This window comes from Phycodurus eques, chromosome 2, assembly GCF_024500275.1.
Source record: "Phycodurus eques isolate BA_2022a chromosome 2, UOR_Pequ_1.1, whole genome shotgun sequence".
NCBI classification, from domain to species: domain Eukaryota; kingdom Metazoa; phylum Chordata; class Actinopteri; order Syngnathiformes; family Syngnathidae; genus Phycodurus; species Phycodurus eques.
The window spans coordinates 9339928-9360517 of record NC_084526.1 but is presented as its reverse complement, the minus strand read 5'-3'; the positions used below and the strand labels follow the sequence as shown (position 1 = coordinate 9360517).

The 20590-nt window shown below is 43.6% G+C and overlaps 1 protein-coding gene across 2 annotated transcripts; it reads left to right on the top strand.

Moving 5' to 3' along the window:
• Positions 1-5140: 5140 nt before the first annotated feature.
• Positions 5141-19417, top strand: depdc7a (DEP domain containing 7, paralog a). Of its 2 annotated transcripts, none has more exons than XM_061666169.1 (9): positions 5141-5211; positions 11447-11906; positions 12802-12932; positions 13032-13224; positions 14702-14922; positions 16160-16302; positions 17076-17201; positions 18663-18741; positions 18828-19417. In XM_061666169.1, the coding sequence occupies exons 2-9, from the start codon at positions 11455-11457 to the stop codon at positions 19049-19051; spliced, it is 1569 nt and encodes a 522-aa protein (XP_061522153.1). In that variant the 5' UTR covers positions 5141-5211; positions 11447-11454; the 3' UTR covers positions 19052-19417. The 2 variants fall into 2 exon arrangements, with proteins under 2 accessions (XP_061522153.1, XP_061522161.1); XM_061666177.1 differs by lacking the exon at positions 5141-5211 and adding an exon at positions 5995-6071.
• The last annotated feature ends 1173 nt before the right edge of the window (positions 19418-20590 follow it).

Below are 20590 nucleotides of genomic sequence, written 5' to 3'. Positions count from 1 at the left end.
CATCAAGAACATCTCAAAATAACCACAATTAGCATAAGCAAATTAGTTGTGTCATTTATTTAATAAAGGGACTCAACAGATTCCCAGACCAAGCACTTGGGCCACAGTGGCAAAGAACAACAACAAAAAATCGCTAACAGGTATAAAACTTGAACTGAAACATTGCAGGGGCGGCCCATCCATCCATGCATCCATTTTCTGTTCCGCTTATCCTCACAAGGGTCGCGGGCGAGATGCGGTGTACACCCTGAACTGGTCGCCAGCCAATCGCAGGGCACATATAAACAAACAACCATTCGCAATCACATTCAGTCCACACAGGCGAGGCCGGGATTTGAACAACGGTCCTCAGAACTGTGAAGCAGATGTGCTAACCGGTCGCCTACCGTGCCGCCAGGAGTGCAATGCATACAGTACAATAACGATACCTGAAATCTGTAAAAGTAATACTAAGACACATGGTAATAATTATCATGGTTAAATGTAACAATAGCTAGAAACACATGGTCGTAGAAGACCATAATGTAGCTTACAATCATTTGATACCGTATGTGCCCTAAAAGCTGCTCAACAAAACAATTAGAGTCCGGTAACTTTCTATTTATTACTTGGTTTAAAAGGAAGAACAATATTGATACTGTATTTGTGTGTTTTACTTAACGATATTTATAATTGTACCTGTGGCTGAAAAGAGCGGAGAGTCTCTGTTGTCCAAATACACGAGTGCAGTCAATCAATTGGGTGATTATTGTCAAGAGTCACTCAAATATCCTCCCTCTCTCCTTTATTTCTCAAACATTTCCTATCTTTGTATTATTATAATGTAGCCTGGGCAACCTGTCTCTTCCTTGACAATCACGCCATGTTTGTAGTTTAATAAAACATTGTTACCCTATAAGGACACCAGGGGTTGCAGGTTTTTTTCCCATGGCAGCAGGTTGGGAAGCGTGCGAGGGCCAATCGGCAGGTGCGCAGGTGTGAGTCGCAGACTAATTTGTTTGGCCGTGTCACTCGGTGTGCGGCGGGCCTCGTATACCGTACTCAGAAAACGAGCATTTGTGGGTTAAATGTTGGAGTCTTTTTCAAATAACTGTTTCAATTCAGGATTTGAACGGATTTCTCTCTTTGAATTCCAATTAAAATTCATTTGCATGACTTGTTTTTTCTTTGAATTGTGGTTGATATTTAGCAATATTAATGGATCAAAGCTGTCCGACGTAATGCTGTCCCTCAGTGCTCTCATGATCAAACTATTCACTCTCCTTTGAATTAAACATGACCATCACAGTAGAGCCAGAACGCAAAATGACTGTCAGCCTCTTGTGAAACAAATGTGTCTCTGTGCTAATGTGAGGAGAGCCTCTGTCCTCTGGTAGGAGGCGGACAGCAGCCAGCAAGTGCGCCATTCCTCTACTGGTCAAACTGGTTGACACATGCAAGACTTCTGCTGCCGACACAAATTGTAATGAGCTGTATTGTTCCCAAAGTGGGAGAAGAGAGGGGTGGGGGGGAATCCTAGAGACTACGTGAAAAGGACCGTGTGGGAAAAGACGTCATAAGCTTAGTTCCACTGACAGGTTCATTACGTTTTAAAGGTCACATTTAGGAGTTGGAACATGGATTTAGGCTAATAAGAGCACCTCCTGTCTGCAAAGGATCGGATCCGACAACATCATCCTGCATCCTGCAACCTGCCACTTCACTCATTTTCCATTATACAGAACGTGTCTATTATTTTTGTGTGTCTGTAGTGCAGTGGTTCTCAAACATAGGTGTGTAAGCCAAAATATTTTTACAGTACATTTAAAAAAGTGTGTACCAACACGCGCATCAGTAAAAATAAAATAAAACAATTACTCCTCCCTACCTTACCCTGATGTATATCATATATAATACATAATGTTGTGTTGTTGTTGTTTTTCGAACAAAAAGTGTATTATTACAGGAATTATGTCTTTTTTTTCAGAGCAAAAGAGCATATTTGTTTCCAGAATATCATTTTATTTATTTATTTATTTTAAGAATAAGGGTGTCTTTACCAGAATAACAGGCGGCATGTTCCGGGAATAAAGTTGTATTTTATAAATTCACTTTAAATTCATTTATTCTATTGTTAATCATTCACTTTAATATCATAATATTACGATCTTATCCTGGAAAATGACAACTCAATAGAATGACAAAGGGCAGCCTTGGCGGAGTCCAACCCTCACCGGGAACGAGTCCGACTTACTGCCAGGTATGCGGACCAAACTCTTGACTCCGGTCGTACAGGGACCAAACACCCCGTATAAGGGGGTTCGCTGCCCCATACTCCCGAAGCACCCTCCACAGGACTCCACGAGGGACACGGTCGAACGCCTCCTCCAAGTCCACAAAACACATGTAGACTGGTTGGGCGAACTCCCATGCACCCCCAGCTCTACACCCCCTGCCGAGGGTGTAGAGCTGGTCCCCTGTTCCACGGCCAGGACGAAAACCACACTGCTCCTCCTGAATCTGAGACTCGACTTCCCGACGGATCCTCCTCTCCAGCACCCCTGAATAGACCTTACCAGGGAGGCTGAGGAGTGTGATCCCACTGTAGTTGGAACACACCCTCCGGCCCCCCTTCTTAAAAAGGGGGACCACCACCCCAGTCTGCCAATCCAGAGGCACTGTCCCCGATGTCCACGCGATGTTGCAGAGGCGTGTCAACCAGGACAGCCCCACAACATCCAGAGCCTTTAGGAACTCTGGGCGAATCTCATCCACCCCCGGGGCCCTGCCACCGAGGAGCTTTTTAACCACCTCGGTGACCTCAACCCCAGAGATAGGAGAGCCCGCCTCAGAGACCCCAGACTCTGCTTCCTCACAGGAAGGCGTGTCGGTGGAATTGAGGAGGTCTTAGAAGTATTCTCCCCAACGGCTCACACCGTCCCGAGTCGAGGTCAGCAGCAGCCCATCCCCACTATACACAGTGTTGATGGTGCACTGCTTCCCCCTCCTGAGACGTCGGATGGTGGACCAGAATTTCCTCGAAGCCGTCCGGAAGTTGTTCTCCATGGCCTCACCAAACTCCTCCCATGCCCGAGTTTTTGTTTCAGCGACCACCAAAGCGGCATTGCGCTTGGCCAGCCGGTAACCGTCAGCTGCCTCAGGAGTCCCACAGGCCAAAAAGGCCCGAAAGGACTCCTTCTTCAGCTTGACTGCATCCTTCACTGCTGGCGTTCACCAACGGGTTGGGGAATTGCCGCCACCACAGGCACCGACCACCTTACGGTCACAGCTCCGGTCGGCCTCCTCAGCAATGGAGGCGTGGAACATGGTCCACTCGGACTCGATGTCCCCCGCCTCCCCCGGAACATGGGCAAAGTTCTGTCGGAGGTGAGAGTTGAAACGCCTTCTGACAGGGGATTCTGCCAGACGTTCCCAGCAGACCCTCACAATACGTTTGGGCCTGCCACGTCGGACCGGCATCTTCCCCCACCGTCGGAGCCAACTCACCACCAGGTGGTGATCAGTTGACAGCTCCGCCCCTCTCTTCACCCGAGTCTCCAAGACATGCGGCCGCAAGTCCGATGACACGACCACAAAGTCGATCATCGAACTGCGACCTAGGGTGTCCTGGTGCCAAGTGCACGTGTGGACACCCTTATGCTTGAACATGGTGTTCGTTATGGACAATCCGTGATGAGCACACAAGTCCAATAATAGAACAACGCTCGGGTTCTGATCGGGGAGGGCCGTTCCTCCCAATCACGCCCTTCCTGGTCTCACTGTCATTGCCCACGTGAGCATTGAAGTCCCCCAGCAGAACGATGGAGTCCCCAGCCGGAGCGCTCTCCAGCACCCCCTCTAAGGACTCCAAAAAGGGTGGGTACTCTGAACTGCTGTTTGGTGCATAGGCACAAACAACAGTCAGGACCTGCCTCCCCACCCGAAGGCGGAGGGAGACTACTCTCTCGTCCACCGGGGTGAACCCCAACGTACAGGCGCCGAGCCGGGGGGCAATAAGTATACCCACACCTGGTCGGCGCCTCTCACCGTGGGAAACTCCAGAGTGAAAGAGAGTCCAACCCCTCTCAAGAGGACTGGTACCAGAGCCCAAGCTGTGCGCGGAGGAGAGTCCGACTGTATCTATTCGGAACTTCTCCACCTCACACACCAGCTCGGGCTCCTTCCCTGGCAGAGAGGTGACATTCCACGTCCCTAAGAGGCAGCTTCTGTAGCCGGGGATCGGATTGCCAAGGTCCCTGCCTTCGGCCACCCCCCCAGCTCATACTGCACCCGACCCCTATGGGTGGGGAGCCCATGGGCGCAGGCCCGGCCACCAGGCGCTCGCCTTCGAGCCCCACCTCCAGGCCTGGCTCCAGAGGGGGGCCCCGGTGACCCGTGTCCGGGCAAGGGAAAACTGATTCCATCGTTTGTCGTCATCATAAGGGGTCTTTGAGCCGTGCGTTGTCTGGTCCCTCACCTAGAACCTGTTTGTCATGGGTGGCCCTGCCATGGGTATAAAGCCCCAGACAACTTAGCTCCTAGGATCATTGGGACACACAAACCCCTCCACCACGATAAGGTGACGGCTTCCAGGAGGGGGCCATTTTTTCGCCCCTGGAAATCCAAGAACTCTGCTTTAGCGTGTCTGTGTGACTTCCTCTTTCTGTCGCCTTCAGTTGCTGCGTGCTGCGCCCAGGCAGTTACTGTATATTGTACTGTAATTCTAACTTGCATTTAGTATCGTTATTTAATAGTTATTCAGCACAGGTATATAGTCAGTCTTATGGTTTAAAGTTACCATTTTTGGTTCCTTGCACATGCCAGTCGTGTAGTTTTTCAAGTATGTAACCTATCTACAGCAAGTTATATTTGCACAAGCTACATACAGCTGATTCACATTTAAAGAGTAACAAAGGCAAAAAAAAAAAAAGTCAAGGCTTCCCATTCGCAGGCAAAGAAACAGGCCAATAGTGATTATGTATTGTTCATATTAGCCGGACGGCCTTCTTTCTTGTGTTTGTATGAAACCATTTTCTCTTCAGCTTTTTGGCAGGTTTACAAAACACAGGCATGCATATCTCTCGGAGAGTTCTTGGGGAAAGTTGTGAAACCTGTTTTTCTTTAAACCACGTGGCTTCTTGCTCTCAAAGACAGGGTTACATTTCCTCTAAGGTGTGGATGTGACGTGTTCGGATAGAAGCACTTCATCAAACTCAAGTGACGGGAAAGAAGGTGAGTGCAAAGCTTCTGTGGGAGGTCAACACATCCTTCGCCTAATAGCAAAGTTGCTTCAATTTGATCTGAATGTCTTCCGAAAATGAGAAATCAACAGTCCACTTGCCATGATTCAAGATTTGTGGATTACTATGACCTGGATGACTGAAAATCTACATAGACATAAATAAAAAACAATTTAGCACATTGCTATTTTTATTGATATTGTAACAGTTAAGTTCAAAATGGCTTGGGCAATTATGCTGTGAGGATAAGGACATTCAAACTAATGGTTTCAATAGCGTTATTTTCAATTTGAGATTTTTTTTTTTGTGTTCACTTAGGCTTACAAAAGCCACATTTGGGGGATTTCCTGCGATCCTATTCTAGTGGCCTCAAGTAAAACAACATTGTATTACATAAAAGTCCGTAAACCAACCGGTTAGACCTCAGATCATTTTGAGGACTTTTAGGCATTCATTTCAAGTAAAAAAAGTTGCAAATCTAAATACATGCATTTTGAAGCGCCCACATCTTTGCTTTAATTAAACGTGTTCTTCTCCTACTACTTCTATATCTTTTATTATGTCATTCTCTTTTTGCTTAGAGGACGGTAAATGAACGTCAACGAACCTTTTGTCGAGCTTTCTTTGCGGCGGCCCCTCACGTTCGAACTCGCCATGACGGGGCTGATTGGCTAATGAATAATTAATGAGGGGGGAGGGGCGAGTGTCGCGATCGACTTTAGCAAGACGTTGCAACGTCACTGTTTGAGAGTGAGGAAGAGACGAGGAGGAGGAGGAGGAGGAGGAGGAGGAGGAGGAGTGCATGGATTCTCACTGTCACTGGTGAACGACTGTGCGTGCGCCGAACAGAAGGTAAACGCTCTGCATTGTGATTTATGATATTATTGAGATAGTGTAGTTACTGTTATGTCTGTTGCAAAAAAAAAAAAAAAAAGTCGTTTTCCTTGCTCAGCTGAGCTTGGTTGACTTATTCAAAATGGGCTGTGAGGTAGACAGATACAGTGTTATGGTTCTTAATTACGCTGTTGTATGATTTCTCAACTTTGCGCCAAGATTGATATCATAGATGTGAAAGAGTCAGATAGAGCTTTTTGAACATCCCATACAGACTGTGATTGATTTGCTTCGTGGCAATGGTTGATGGACAGTGCGAGTGTTAAATTAGACAGTTATTCGAGCCTCTGTTGTCGGGACAGTTGTGCCTTGAGATACGACTGACCTAACTGACGAGTTTTCCCAGAGACGAATCATTGTCCCGATGAATTTTTGCTTTGAAATCTCAGTTATGACCGCTGTGTGGTGGCAGTTCACGACGAGCAGCAGTTTTGTCAGATATTGAAGAATTCTTCAAAATGTGAGTTTTCGAGCTTAATTGAAGTGTACTGTCAACCTGAACTTCGGACAAAGAATTCCACATGGTGGATTTAAAACAACTACGTAGCGTTGCCCGAAGAAAGTCCGCTAAGCTTAATGCTAACAAACGACGCAAAATGCCACAGACGGGCTAATGAATAGCATCAGCATCGCTGTGCCGTAACCCTTTCATTATTATTATTATTATTATTATTAATTGAACACAATATGTGGCGCAACACATGTCAACCAACAATATAACAATGCTGACAGGCATAATGTACAGTCTTTATCCTCCACACAAAAACATAATAATAATAATAATGCATCTTATTGTGGAGTTGTGGCCATCTCGATACATATCTATTATTTCTACTTCCTCCAGGTGGCCAAAGTGGACACACCAGGGGGAGCCGCACAATCACAGTGAACGATTTAAATTCCTTAAAGAATGAAGCGTCGTAATTGTCGTTTGTTGGATCTTTTTGCAAGTCCAATTGATTTGTGGTGACGCTAATGTGTGCTTTATAGGCTTTGCATGGTTTGTGGTTGATATTCAGATATTAAACATTAATTACAGGTTCATGCAAGGCCTAAATTTAGTTATGGAGTAACTTTAGTTATGATTTATGGTTATGACGAACCTTTACAATTAAGATATTAGTCATGGTATCACTTACAATATAAGGGTATAAACTGGTTAATGATGGCTCGTAAGAAACCTGACTGTGACCTACCTAAACTATTGATATTATATTATTTTTATCATCGTTATTATGTTATGATACATTGTCGATACAGCTGGATCAAATATTGATATTGAAATGTTAATATGCTGTAAATATCCATTTAAAAAATATTATTACATTTAAAAAATATTATCCAATACATTGAATTGATATTAAAAATGTACATATCAGCCTTTCACCTGACTTTATCTGCATGCTGAAATCATTATATAGTTAAATTAATTTCTTACATTGTCACTTAGATGTAATGTATAAATAGATACCATTGGGGAAAAAAGACTATATTGTATGATTTAGTATGCCACTCCGCTGTAGTGACCCACCGCTTGCCCAATAAGGAGCCCACCTTTGGCATTATACGATATGTCACTATTTGCCTATTTATAAATAATTTCTTTGGGTATCCGTATTGTAATGCGGTCTCTTAAACCTGACCGCTACTGCTGCTGAGTGACTCATTACTAAATTGGGGTATTTGAGGTTAAAAATCTCACAGGTGACACAAGGTAAAAGTGCCTTTACACACCCACTCCTGATGCGAGGGTTCAAATGTAAGCGAGCCAATGGCAGCGAGTCCACAGTTTGCTTTGGCACCTTAATCTCACTTGTTCTTGCATGCCGAAGGAATGAAGATTATCTGCACACCGGCTGTCAATGGCTTGATGCCACACAAGGTGCGAGCTGTGCCGCATGCTTGAGGTCCTATTAGACTATTTACTGCAGGTACAGTATAATGATGATGATGATGATGATAATGATGATGAGGCTGGTGCTGCGATATACACTAGGGGGGAAAAGCCTCTTGTGTCGCTGGCATTTGTCTCCCTCTGCAATTATTTACCGTCACTGCTGTGTGCAAACACTACTGCACTCTTAACACTGTGCCTACCCAATCACAAAGTTAAAGTCTGCAGTCATTTTTTTAGTCCAGTGTGAGCAACAAGAGGTGACAAGAGCACGGCCGGGGTTCCCTGGATTGTTTTGACCCACACATGACCCCTTCCCCACCACCCTTCCTCTTCCTACACTCTTTTCTATCTTTTTAGTCTTTAACAAGGGTTAACGGACATTGATGAGATCCGGATTTGTGCCCTAATGTTTAATCCAGGGAGTCCTGTGGATTATCCAGATGGCTCTAACTTCTAATTGAAAGCATTTTAATCTGATAACGTTGTTAAGACATGTTTGATTCTTGCAATCATATGCATTCTCTTTTCTTCTGCACAATTGACTTGAATTAGCTGTTATATATCTGTCTACTATATGCATGAATGTTTGTTTGTATGCTACAGCGGTACCTGCGAGTGGCCAGATTTAAGATTTTATCGAGATACGAGCCGTCGTTCGGCCAAATTTCTGCGCTGACTTGCGAACAAATGTTTGAGATTACAGTGCTGTAAAGTGGCAGTGAACTCAACTCAACACACTTCACAACAAGCAGCAGTTTGGCTGACAGTAAACTTTTTATTTTTTTATTTTTTTGAGGCTTCAACATGTTTAATGCCACTCCCAGTTGAAGGTTGCTGTGAAACGAAACATGAAACAAGAAGAACTACATGTTTATTTAAACAATCACATCACTTTGCCTTAAGTATAGTAGCTTAATGCGAATGCATAATGGGTAACGCCATAGACGGGCTAACAAATAGCATTTATGTGGGGATGTTATAAAGCTTTACGCAACGGATATTTGAACACAGGCAGTAGAGCAACACGTGTAGACAATATAACAATCCTCACAGTCACAGGCATATATTCTTTATCCTCTGCAAAAAAACAACTGCAGCTGAGTCACTCACAATCGTTGTGGAACGGTCCTTTGTTTGTGTCTGCATGACTGTATTGTACTGCCCCCCGGTGGCCACGTTGCACAGACCAAGGAGCTGCAATGAACGAATGCCGCACCCTGACTCTGGCCGTCTCCAAGGTTCCTCTTTAATTCCATCAAGTCCGCCTACATGCACTTGCTCTCCAAACATCTGCTTTCTTCTTGTTGTCACAGATGGGTCACAATAGCATTTGTCATGTTGTGTTGTCATAACACAGAGCGTAGCTGCTACTGTCAGGGACAGTGATTTATGGCCCTAAATTGCTGACCACCCCCATCCCCTAACATTTGCTCTGCTGGCTTAAGATGCTCCCTGTAGCGACATGAACGCTACGCTGACATCTCACGTAGGGAGGGACGCTCTGCTTTCTTGTGATGGCCAACACAACTGTTTCAGACAACTGACTTCAAAGCACAGCCAGAGACCATTTAGATTGGCAGTACGAGGGCTGTTAGACCGGCTTACCCATTTTTATCTAGGATTACAGTTCAGTAGTTTTCACTGTGGATAAAACATTTATAGATTGATACGTTGATAAGAATGATTTCGATTTTGCGGAATAGATTGTTGATTAATCGACTCCTGAAGCAATTGACGCCAAATGGAGTGCACTGCTGGGCTTCAACTCGCAAAGGCAATGTTGATTTGGTTTCAACTAGTATGTGATCTGAAGAACAACTATGCTATGTGTTAACATGGCATAGTTGATTTTTACTCTAAAACAATTGAGGTGCAGGTATTATTTTTGTTCACTTGCGGTCGGTGTGTCTTCAAAAGGAGACTAGGTGAGTAATTTGTGCGTCAGCGAATGAGAGTGTAGTTATCTGTTGTTAGCGGCAGGCTGTTAACTGGCGAACCGTCAGCAAGTGACTGGGTGTCAGTTGTGGGCTATCGAAGTTTGTGTATGAATGTGCTTAGTGTTTCTTTTGTTCAATAAAGTGATTGAAAGTGCACCAGGAGCTGTCTGTCCTTGACCACTTGCGGGATCATTACAGTACGTTCTAACTAGCGGTGGTAGGCTATATATTATTAGCTAACGATGTATAGGTTACCTTGTGTCGGCGATTGTAGACGTGCTGTTGTGTCAACCAGTTCTATTTTACAGTACACAAGTTGCACTTTATCTTCTTTTTTAGGTGTTCAAAAAATCCCGAACTTTGGACATTCTCTGTCTTTTACACACTGTTTCCTCCTGGCCTGCTGCAATCGTGCTGACATATTTCTATAGGGGGTGGTGCATGTGTCTGCAATAAGATTAGCCAATGCGGAAGAATGACCGCTGCGAAGCTTCGAGGCAGAGATTATTCGTCAACTTTTTACATTTTTTTAAATTATTGATCATTCGAGTTATTCGATTAATCGTTTCAGCCCGAGTGCCTAGGCTCAATAAAGGTTGTGAAACACTGACTGAAAGGATAGACCGAAACCTACTTCATCCTTTTTGGTCGACTTATCATTCATGTACATTTCAGCTTCATATGTATCATATTAAAAAATGGCGGACACTGCTGTCTTGTTTACCGCCATGGCAAAATGGCAACACAAACCAGTTCAGGGTTTGCCGTTTCAAACCAAATCAGGTAAGCTTAACTGCACAGGGTCTATTTGAGCCATGGTGCAGTCTGGTGCATGTTTTAGCAGCAACAAAGACCACACACATTGTGGAATACAGTATGAGGACATCTCTTGCAAGGGAGGTCTAACAGTATGTGCATTGTTTCTTTTCATTCTCCGAGACCCATATTGTTTTCAGTTACAGTGGACCCTTGCATTCAATCATTTAGAAATCCATCCATCCATCCATTATCTGAGCCGCTTATCCCCACAAGGGTTGCGGGAGCGCTGGAGCCCATCCCAGCTATCATCGGGCAGGAGGCGGGGTGCACCCCGAACTGGTTGCCAGCCAATCGCAGGGCACATAGAAACAAACAACCATTCGCACTCACATTCACACCCACGGACAATTTAGAGTCTTCAATCAACCTACCATGCATGTTTTTGGGATGTGTATCGGTTGTTAGCGGCATTACTGTATTTTATTTTTTTATTTTTTTTTTTTATTTTTTTTTATTTTGTTTTGGTGGTCATTGGTGTAAAAATGTTGCTGGCCAACAAAAAGCATGCATCTCCAAATATTGAGAGTTCATATTCTTGGCCTGAAAAAACTTGGTGATTCTGATGAATTCAATAAAAACACTACATTTAGAGATCCGTGCTCTTCATTGGACAGAAAGATATTACAGATGGAAGAATTCACTCACATAAAATGTCAACATTCCTGTCTTCTGTCCATCAGAACGAGGCATGGCTGGGAAGCCATTCCGGGCTACCCAAATCTGGAGCAGCATCATCTCCAACCTCCACACTCACGTGGAGGTCAAGCGCCGGCGGCACAATCTCAAGTCGTACCAGGACTGCTTCCTAGGCTCTGAGGCCGTGGATGCTGTTTTGGCGCACATCACCTTGAATCACTTCTTCGGCGACGAGGCCGTCCCTCGCCAGAAGGCCGTCCGACTTTGTCAAGCCCTGATGGACTCGAAGGTCTTTGAGCCGGTGGGCATTAAAGTGTTTGGCAAGGAAAAGAAGCGGGCCACTTTCGAGGACAGCAGCTGTAGTTTGTACAGGTTCACGAGCCCTGAGACGGGCTTATCACCGCTGAACAACACCAAGTCCAACTCCACGGGGACCATAGAGAGCGGCTATGACTCTCCCGGCATAAACAGGAACAAGAACAGCTATAGTCCATTATGTGAAAGGTAGTAACACATTACTTTAGCTCTCATTTTGGACCTGCCAATCCATCTATTGGTGCATTTTGTGCTCATCTGATATATAAAAAAAAAGTATTCGTTTTGGTGCCATTTCTTCAAGGAACTATGTTGGAGTGAGAGGAAGAACCTTATATAGACAAGCGATAGTGGTATCAAAATCTCTTAAGTATGATGCAGTGCAGTGTTACACCACCGCAAACTAAAACCACAACCATCAGTTTCAATATACGGTACTACTGTATATATAACTTTTATATAGCTCCTTATGGCGGGATGGTGGCCGACTGGATAGCACATCCACCTCACAGTTCTGAAGACCCTGGGTTCAAATCCGGCCTCCCCTGTGTGGAGTTTGCATGTTCTCCCCGTGCCTGCGTGGCTTTTCTCCAGGCACTCCGGTTTCCTCCCACATCCCAAAAACTTGCATGGTAGGTTGATTGAAGACTCTTAAATTGTCCGTAGGTGTGAATGTGAGTGCGAATGGCTGTTTGTTTCTATGTGCCCTGTGATTGGCTGGCAACCAGGTTCAGGGTGTACCCCGCCTCCTACCCGCAGTTAGCTGGGATTCACTGCCACTTTACAGCACTGTAATCTCTTTTCTACCGAATGTTGTGTCTGGTGTGTAATAAAATAGAACAACATAGAAAAAAAATATATGTTTGCTGATGCTTTAAGTACAGACAGCATTGGTCAAATCAGGTCTTAGCAGAAATATTGTGAAAAAAAAACCCAAAAAAAGATTCCTTTTATCAGAAACAGCTTAGAGCAGGTGTTGTATTTTGTCTCAATGTAATGACATAACGAAGCCTCAAATTTGTTCTCATCACTCCTCTTCACCAATCCCCCTTCCCTCTCTGATTGCCATGATGTAACCCTCCAGACAAGAAGTGCCGTCGTACTCCACTCACTCCCCTGTAAGAATAGGCAAACCAGTGGAGGACGTGCTGAGAAATATCAACCTGAGCTCGGCCATCACGCCTCAAATGATCAACTTGGGCCTCTCACGGGAGCGTAAGTAGCCGTCAACACGACAAATGGCACAAAAGGTCACAAATGACGGGACGTGTGTACCTGCGACCTTTGTAACCTTCCAACTGCTCTCGACTGCAGTGGTGGCTGAGGTGTGGCATCAGCAGGCTGTGTGCAGGCTTCTGCAGTTGATTGAGCTCCCGCTGCTGGAGAACCTACTGGAGGGCAGGGATGCCTCGCGGACTTCTTTGCAGGCCGTGGACAGCGACTCAGACCTGCTGTTGACATCAGGCTACTTGGACAGAGAAGTGCTCAAGGCCTTCAGTGAGGCACAGTAAGAAAACTGATAAGAATGTAGATTTTTCTTTTGGGGGGGGGGGGGGGGGGTGTTCTTTTACATGACAACAGTGTTTTGGAGACCAAGAGACTGCACACAAAAAAATCAGTGTGTGCTTACTGGTCTTAAAGTGTGTGGTGTACAATATCTCCCCGACAATCATGAAGTCTCCTTCCGCTAACCAGTAGTACCAAGACTGACCTAGTAGTAGAATAATAGTAGAAAGAAGTAGTACAGGAAAACACTTCATCCGTCCTGGGCTTCATCTGTAAATGTGCTGATGATGTCTCCACCACCAAGACAATGACTGTGAACCCGAACCAGAAGCCCTGGCTAAATGCAGTGGTGATAGCACTGCTGAAGGCTAGGGATGCTGCTTTCAGGGCACATTAGCACTCAGGGCCACAAGAAGACAGCTAGCTGCGGGCATCAGGAGGGTGAAAAATAAATCCAGGGCCACTTCGCCTCCAATGACCCTTGGAAATCAACAGCATGTGGCATCAAGTGCATCGCAAATTACAACGCCAAGGATGAACAATGCCCAGAAGACGCTTCCCTACCTGATGTCATCAACCAGTTCTTTGCCCGCTTTGAGGACCCCAACAATGTTACCCCCACCCCCAGCGCCAGACTCACACCACCACCCGAAGACATGTCCCTCAACTTAACCCCAGCAGACGCGAGGAAGTCCCTGCACAGGATTAACCCCTACAAGGCCCCGGGTCCTGACAACATCCCAAGGTGTAGGTATTGAAAGACTGTACCCACCAGCTGGCTAACAGACATCTAACATCTCGCTCCAAATAGCGTCTGTCCTAACCTGCCTAAAGACTGCCTCCATCATCCCCATACCCAAGAGCTCCACAGTAATAGTTCTGAATAACGATCGGCCAGTAGCCCTCACTCCTATAGTCAGGAAGTGTTGTAAGACGCTGATCATGGCACATATCAAAAATTCCATCGACGGCATTGTGGACTCACACCAGTCCGCCGACAGGAAGAACTGCTCCACTGATGATACCGTCTCAGCAGTGGTCCACACAGCCCTGACCCACCCACTCCTCCGCCTGCTCTTCCTGAATTTCACCTCCGCCTTCAACACCATCATCCCACAGACCCTGGTGCAAAAAGTGGACATTCTAAGGTGAGTCCATCACTGGGGAACTTGGTCATGGACTTCCTGACCAACAGACCACAGACTCTCAGCCTGAGTTGTGCCTGAGTTCAACTTACAGTATCACTGGCAAATTGTAGTATCATTATGAGGAATGTTGCTGATTCCATTAGTTTAGTACCATACTGGATGGTGTGGTAGCGCTATTGCACTATATCTGTTATTCTGGTTATGTTATGAAGCTACACAAGAGGGTCTTCACAAGAGGGTTTGCTGCAGATATTGCGTGGATCTTCAAATCTCCTAATTACATCACATGGTTCTGTTTGTTTCAAATACCAACTGCTTCCTCTCCCTCAGGGCAGATGAATGGATGTCTGGTGCCTTGGACTGCCTGGAGTTCGTCCCCGACGACCAAGTGGCGGAGGTCAGTAAAGGTCTGGCCGGCTGCGCGAACGACCTCATTGAGTGTAAGAGGCTGCTCTACCAAGTCCTGGCTAAGCATTACGTACAAGCCGACCAGCCGCCTCTCCTCTGCAACCACGTGTTCGACATCCACTCGGGCATCTCGGAACTTCTCGGTGAGGAGACTTTTTTTTTTTTTTTTTTAAATACAGTGAACTCCTGTTTAACACTGGAGATATGTTCCAGACCCACCCACGAGATAGTTGAAAAAACATAAAATATAGAGCAATTTTACCCCTCTCACATGCTTTAAACATATTTAATATATATTCATATTATATATCATAATAAATATCATATCATATTCATATCAGAATACAGTAGTAGTAGTAGTAGTATTACTAGTAACAATATGAGTTGTACTTTAGTACTCCTTAGTTACTCTCGCTCACATGGTTTTCCAAATAAGAGGCAAAGTGTGTATGCTTCAAGCTGTTTATTTGTCATTCACAGTTGAAGTGTACCATAAAATGGACACATAAAACAAGAGAATTAAATATTGTATATTTAAACACCAGAATGTTCATCCAAACCATATATTCGTGGGCAGCGTGACGCAGAGAGTAGCTTACAACTACCAGGATATGACTGAGGAGTGAATGAATAATGTGTGAAATTGTAAAACGCCTTAGAGTGCCCAGAAAAGTGCTATATAAGTGTAATGCATTATTATTATTGTTTTTATTATTATAATAACGAAAGTTCGCTAGCTTAATGTTAATATTATACAAAACGCTATAGGTAGACCAACTGAAATGAGCATAGATGTTATGGTATTTTTTAAACCAAACAACTGTTACTTTAACACACACTGAACGGCATCACATACAACAAGAAATTAAACATTGTTCATTTAAACACCAAAATGTTCAACAAAACCTTATGTTAACAAAGGTCTGTTAGCTTAATGCTAACATATAATGGAAATGGGTTAACATATAATAGGTGGGTTAACGTAAATTAGCATATATGTCATGGTAATTATAAACCTTCAAACAACAGCTACTTCAACACACATGGATCAGCGTTCAATATAGAAAAAGTGAACTAAACATTGTATTTTTAAACTGTTAATAGGTTCAACGAAACCACACAGTACAACATTAGTCACAGGCTCAAATTCTGTCCGCTTAGTCGGACTCTGCCTCCTCTTAATTACTCTACAACTCTTGCATTTGAGCTCAGTGCTGGCTGGCATGCTGCGGCACAACTACACTATATATTGTAAAAACCCATTTAAAAAAAAACAATCACTTAACAATCCACGCTATAGCTCAGTGTACACTCTTTTCTCCCGAGGCTCCGCTTCCCTTTGCCTCATGCCGTGACTATTTTTGTGTGCTGTGCGGTCAGTAAACGGCAAGCTGGAGCAAGCTCTGGAGGCACTGCAGCTCAGCGTGAAACTGCAGGACTCTCGCTGCAGGGAGGAGCTGCGGCGGCTGCTCAGGTTCATGGCCATCGCCGCTAACGCGCAGGACATCAAACTGCACAAAGAGGTGTGTGCCTATATTTACACAGCTATGTTTAGGAGGATAAGCCACCGTGGCTGCGAGGATAGGCAGAATTAATTATGCATCAATTGACTACATGTACGGTCCGAAAAGAAACAATGTGTATGAAACAATTTTTTCCGGAAAGAATACAGTATGGAACATACTGTATTAAACTCGCGTCACTGTACATTTTAATTCAAATGAATAACATACAGTAAAATGAGTAAGAATAATGGAAAAAAATAATGTATTAAATGTATTTTTTTTTTTAAAGTGGTAAGAAATAGGGCGGCACGGTGGCCGACTGGTTAGAGCGTCAGCCTCACAGTTCTGATGACCCGGGTTCAATCCCCGGCCCCGCCTGTGTGGAATTTGCATGTTCTCCCCGTGCCTGCGTGGGTTTTCTCCGGGCACTCCGGTTTCCTCCCACATCCCAAAAACATGCATTAATTGAAGACTCTAAATTGCCCGTAGGTGTGACTGTGAGTGCGAATGGTTGTCTGTTTGTATGTGCCCTGCGATTGGCTGGCAACCAGTTCAGGGTGTACCCCGCCTCCTGCCCGATGACAGCTGGGATAGGCTCCAGCACGCCCGCGACCCTAGTGAGGAGAAGCGGCTCAGAAAATGGATGGATGGATGGTAAGAAAGATTTTTGATTGATGAGGGTAATTTCGTCCGACGTCGCTACTCCTCATTTGATAAGCTCCGTTTTAACATCAGGATGTAGTTTTGTAGTATGGTTTTTATTATTTGCTGACCCCGCACATGTCCCCCAGATCGAGAACCGAATGGCAGTGAAGAGGTCGTTCTCCAGCGCCATCGTGTACAGCAAAAGACTCTCCAAAGGCAAAGTGGACCTGATGGTTCTGTTTCTGATGGACAACCACTGCGATCTGTTTAAAGTGAGTGTTCTGCATTGCGCCGAGTGCAGGCAATGTCGTGTTTGATGATAATCACGCTCTCAGCAAGATCTCGTAGACCGCTGGGGTCGACCGCACGCTGTTTACACGAGTTTCAACTCCGACGCACATCAGGAACAGCTTAAAACTAATTGCATCTGTCTCTCCTCAAAAAAAAAAAACAAAAAAAAAAATGACGAGCTTCCCAACAGGAAGGAGGTAATAAACAGTAATGTTATGTAAGGAGGTGCAGCGGAAGGAAAGATAATAATGTAGCTTTTGTTTGTGCTTTTCACTTGTTTCATTCACTGTTCAATGGCCACATACTTACTGGTTGCAACAACATTCCTAAAGCAAACATGTTCTTTAACATATCTTATGTCAACTGGTTTCAAGCTATTGTATTTTGTTTATTGAATCCCCCAAAAATATTTTAAGCATTAACAATACTAAATAACTACAAATAGTTATATTGTAATTGATATCCATCCACCCATCTTCTGTACCGCTTTATCCTCACAAAGGTCGCGGGCGTGCTGGAACCTATCCGGGTACACCCTGAACCGGTCGCCAGCCAATCACAGGGCACATATAAACAAACATCCATCCGCACTCACATTCACACCTAAGGGCAATTTAGAATTTTCAATCAACATACCATGCATGTTTTTTGGGATATGGCAGGAAACTGGAGTGCCTGGAGAAAACCCACGCAGGTACGGGGAGAACATGAAAACTCCACACAGGCGGGACCGGGATTTGAACCCCAGTCCTCAGAACTGTGAGGCAGATGTGCTAAATTAATATATTCAACTAAATATAACAGTCACAAAGTGCAGTTGTTTCTTTTTTTGTGTGCAAAAATGAATGTAACACAATTCAAATTTAAATAATAAATAAAATGAAAAGACATTGAAATAATACAAACAGTCTGTATTTTTATATTGCTTAATAAAGCATTAAGTTATACACTGTGCCCTAAATTACACTGTTCCCATATTGTTACATGTCTTTATTTCCTCAATAATCAGAGGTTGGTAGAGTAGCTACAAATTGCACTATGACTGAGTTGCACGCTATTGTTTCGGTCAATTTTCATGTAAAGTGTGCCTGGCTGCTTTTGATAGGTGAACTGGAGTCAAATGTCGCTAGTAGTACCGTTGGATTGGTGAAACAGAGTCATGTGACAGTGCCCAAGGCAGAAGACTCACTGACAATCCAAAACAAATTGTTCATGCAAGCAAATATCGATATATAATACGAGTACAGACAAAAAATGTACAATAAATGGTTAATAGCCTTCATGGTATTGGTTCTTATTAGAGTTTGCTGGTGGGCAGAACAATATGTCTGGTATACTGATGGAATTATTAAAAAAAAAAAAAAAAATGACAATGTGTGTTTCTTGACTACCTATGTATGTAATCTACAGTAAGTTTAAAGTCACTATTTTCCCACCATCAGGTTCCAGTTTCATTACACAAGATGGTCAGCGACAGATTAAAGAATATCATTAAAGCGAAGGACGCGGATATGATAACAGGTATGCAGATTTCACACTGTTGTTATCTATATTGTCATCTACTTAATTTAAACAAAAATATATTTACTCTTATTTTCTGTATGCAGGTTCGACATATTGCACAAGACAGAACGCAAAGACTTATTCGGAAGATGCAGAAAAACACACCAAAGAGGAATTGTGGTCGTTACTGCGGACAATCCACGAGAACCCAAACCTGCCCAGCAAGGAAAAGAGACGTTTGCTAGCACAATTTTACAAAGGCCACCCGGACATTTTTGTGCAGTATTTTGGCAATAAATTATCAAGCATGAACATGTTGATACAGTAATAATAATTGGTTAAATAGAAAGAGTGGAGCCTTTGTGACTGTGAATGTGGATTTGAAAGGATTAAGCTGTGAAAAGTGGGACAATTTGGAGTTTAACCCAAATGTTGTGGTGAAAAAAATATGCCTCAGAAGTCAAAGAAAGCTTGGAATTCAAACCATAAGGGTGATTGCAGCATGTTGTTACAAACTTCAGCTAAGTAGGCATCCAAAGTGTTAAGCTTTTTCTTTAACTTCTTCTTTGTGATGCCATCACAAATACGTGATAACGATAGACCAGTCAATGGACATTACTGTGACATACAAAAGCATCTGGCTGCTCAGCACATTATGAGCAATACAACCTTAAGTTTTGTTTGTTTGTTTTAATTGTATGGTTCTTTTTATTTATATTTGTAATTATGTTAAAAGTTAAAATGTTACTGTAAAACTTTAAATATCACCTGCAGAGTTAGGTTTTATTGAATTATTGTTGATCCCGGAACAAATTAATTTGCTTTCGATTATTTCCTATAGGAAACCTTAACAAACTAGTACAGATTGTGTTCAACTTTCGAGGTTCCAATGCATTCCTTAAGCATTGGGACACCTAGTCATTCCAGGTAGCAAAAATAGAAGAAAATGTAATGTTTCCACCCTTTTCAGCGACAAAAGCTTTTTAGTTGCAGTTCATCCTAAACCCATTTGCTGAGGATTAAGCTTGGGTTGGAAAGTTCTTCCGCATCAAACTCAAGTATGCTTTAATTGATATTGCTTTGTACACTGTGGACAAAGTTGGAAGCATAGGTCCAAAATGTTTAAGATGCAGGCAGAACTAGCCAAATCTATGGTCGGTGAATTAATCAAGAGGTGTGTGCCGATACTTTATTTTTCCCTATTTATTTTTATGACTGTTGCTCTTCCAGGACTAAGCCAAGTATGGATGTTTGTAGTTTGTGGGAAAAAAAGATGTTACAAATAAACGTGATACAGACCAGCTGTGTCTGAAAAAGCCTTCTGATGCTAATTTGAAAGTCTGATGATGCAAACAGTCAGAGATCCATGCAAATCATCCCCCATGGGTGTCTGAGCCCCAAAACCCTCGCTTCAGTTATGTCATCAAGGTTGGGTTTCATATGGGGCTCCGTTTACAAAGGAAGCGGCTCTTTTGTTAGGTGACAATAACTTTCTCATTTCAAGCACAAATCATATTGATCGCATGATTGCAGATAAACAAATGTTTACTATAACCATGTTTAAGGTTTCCAGACAACTACTGTAGTTTCTTGTGTATAATGCACATCCCCCCCCCCACCCCCCCCCAAAACAAATTGTCAAAAGTCATTATTAATAGGCATAGGGGAAAATGAAAAAGAAAAAAAACCTTCACATTTTATAAATGTATGCCGCCCTCTAGTGGTTATGCAAAAGCTGTATACTTTCATTCCAATATGCTACCACCACCGAGAGTTTATGAAAAAGGTGTACACTTTCATTCCAGTCTGCCAAAACCACCTACAGGTTATAACAAAGATGTATCCTACACTTTCATTCCAGTATGAC

Bases quoted from the DNA above. Each gene is read 5' to 3' on its own strand.
- depdc7a (XM_061666169.1), top strand. From the start codon at position 11,455: ATGGCTGGGAAGCCATTCCGGGCTACCCAAATCTGGAGCAGCATCATC. The intron at 12,933-13,031 runs GTAAGTAGCCGT...TCTCGACTGCAG, and splicing joins CTTGGGCCTCTCACGGGAGC to TGGTGGCTGAGGTGTGGCAT. The intron at 17,202-18,662 runs GTGAGTGTTCTG...TCCCACCATCAG, and splicing joins ACCACTGCGATCTGTTTAAA to GTTCCAGTTTCATTACACAA.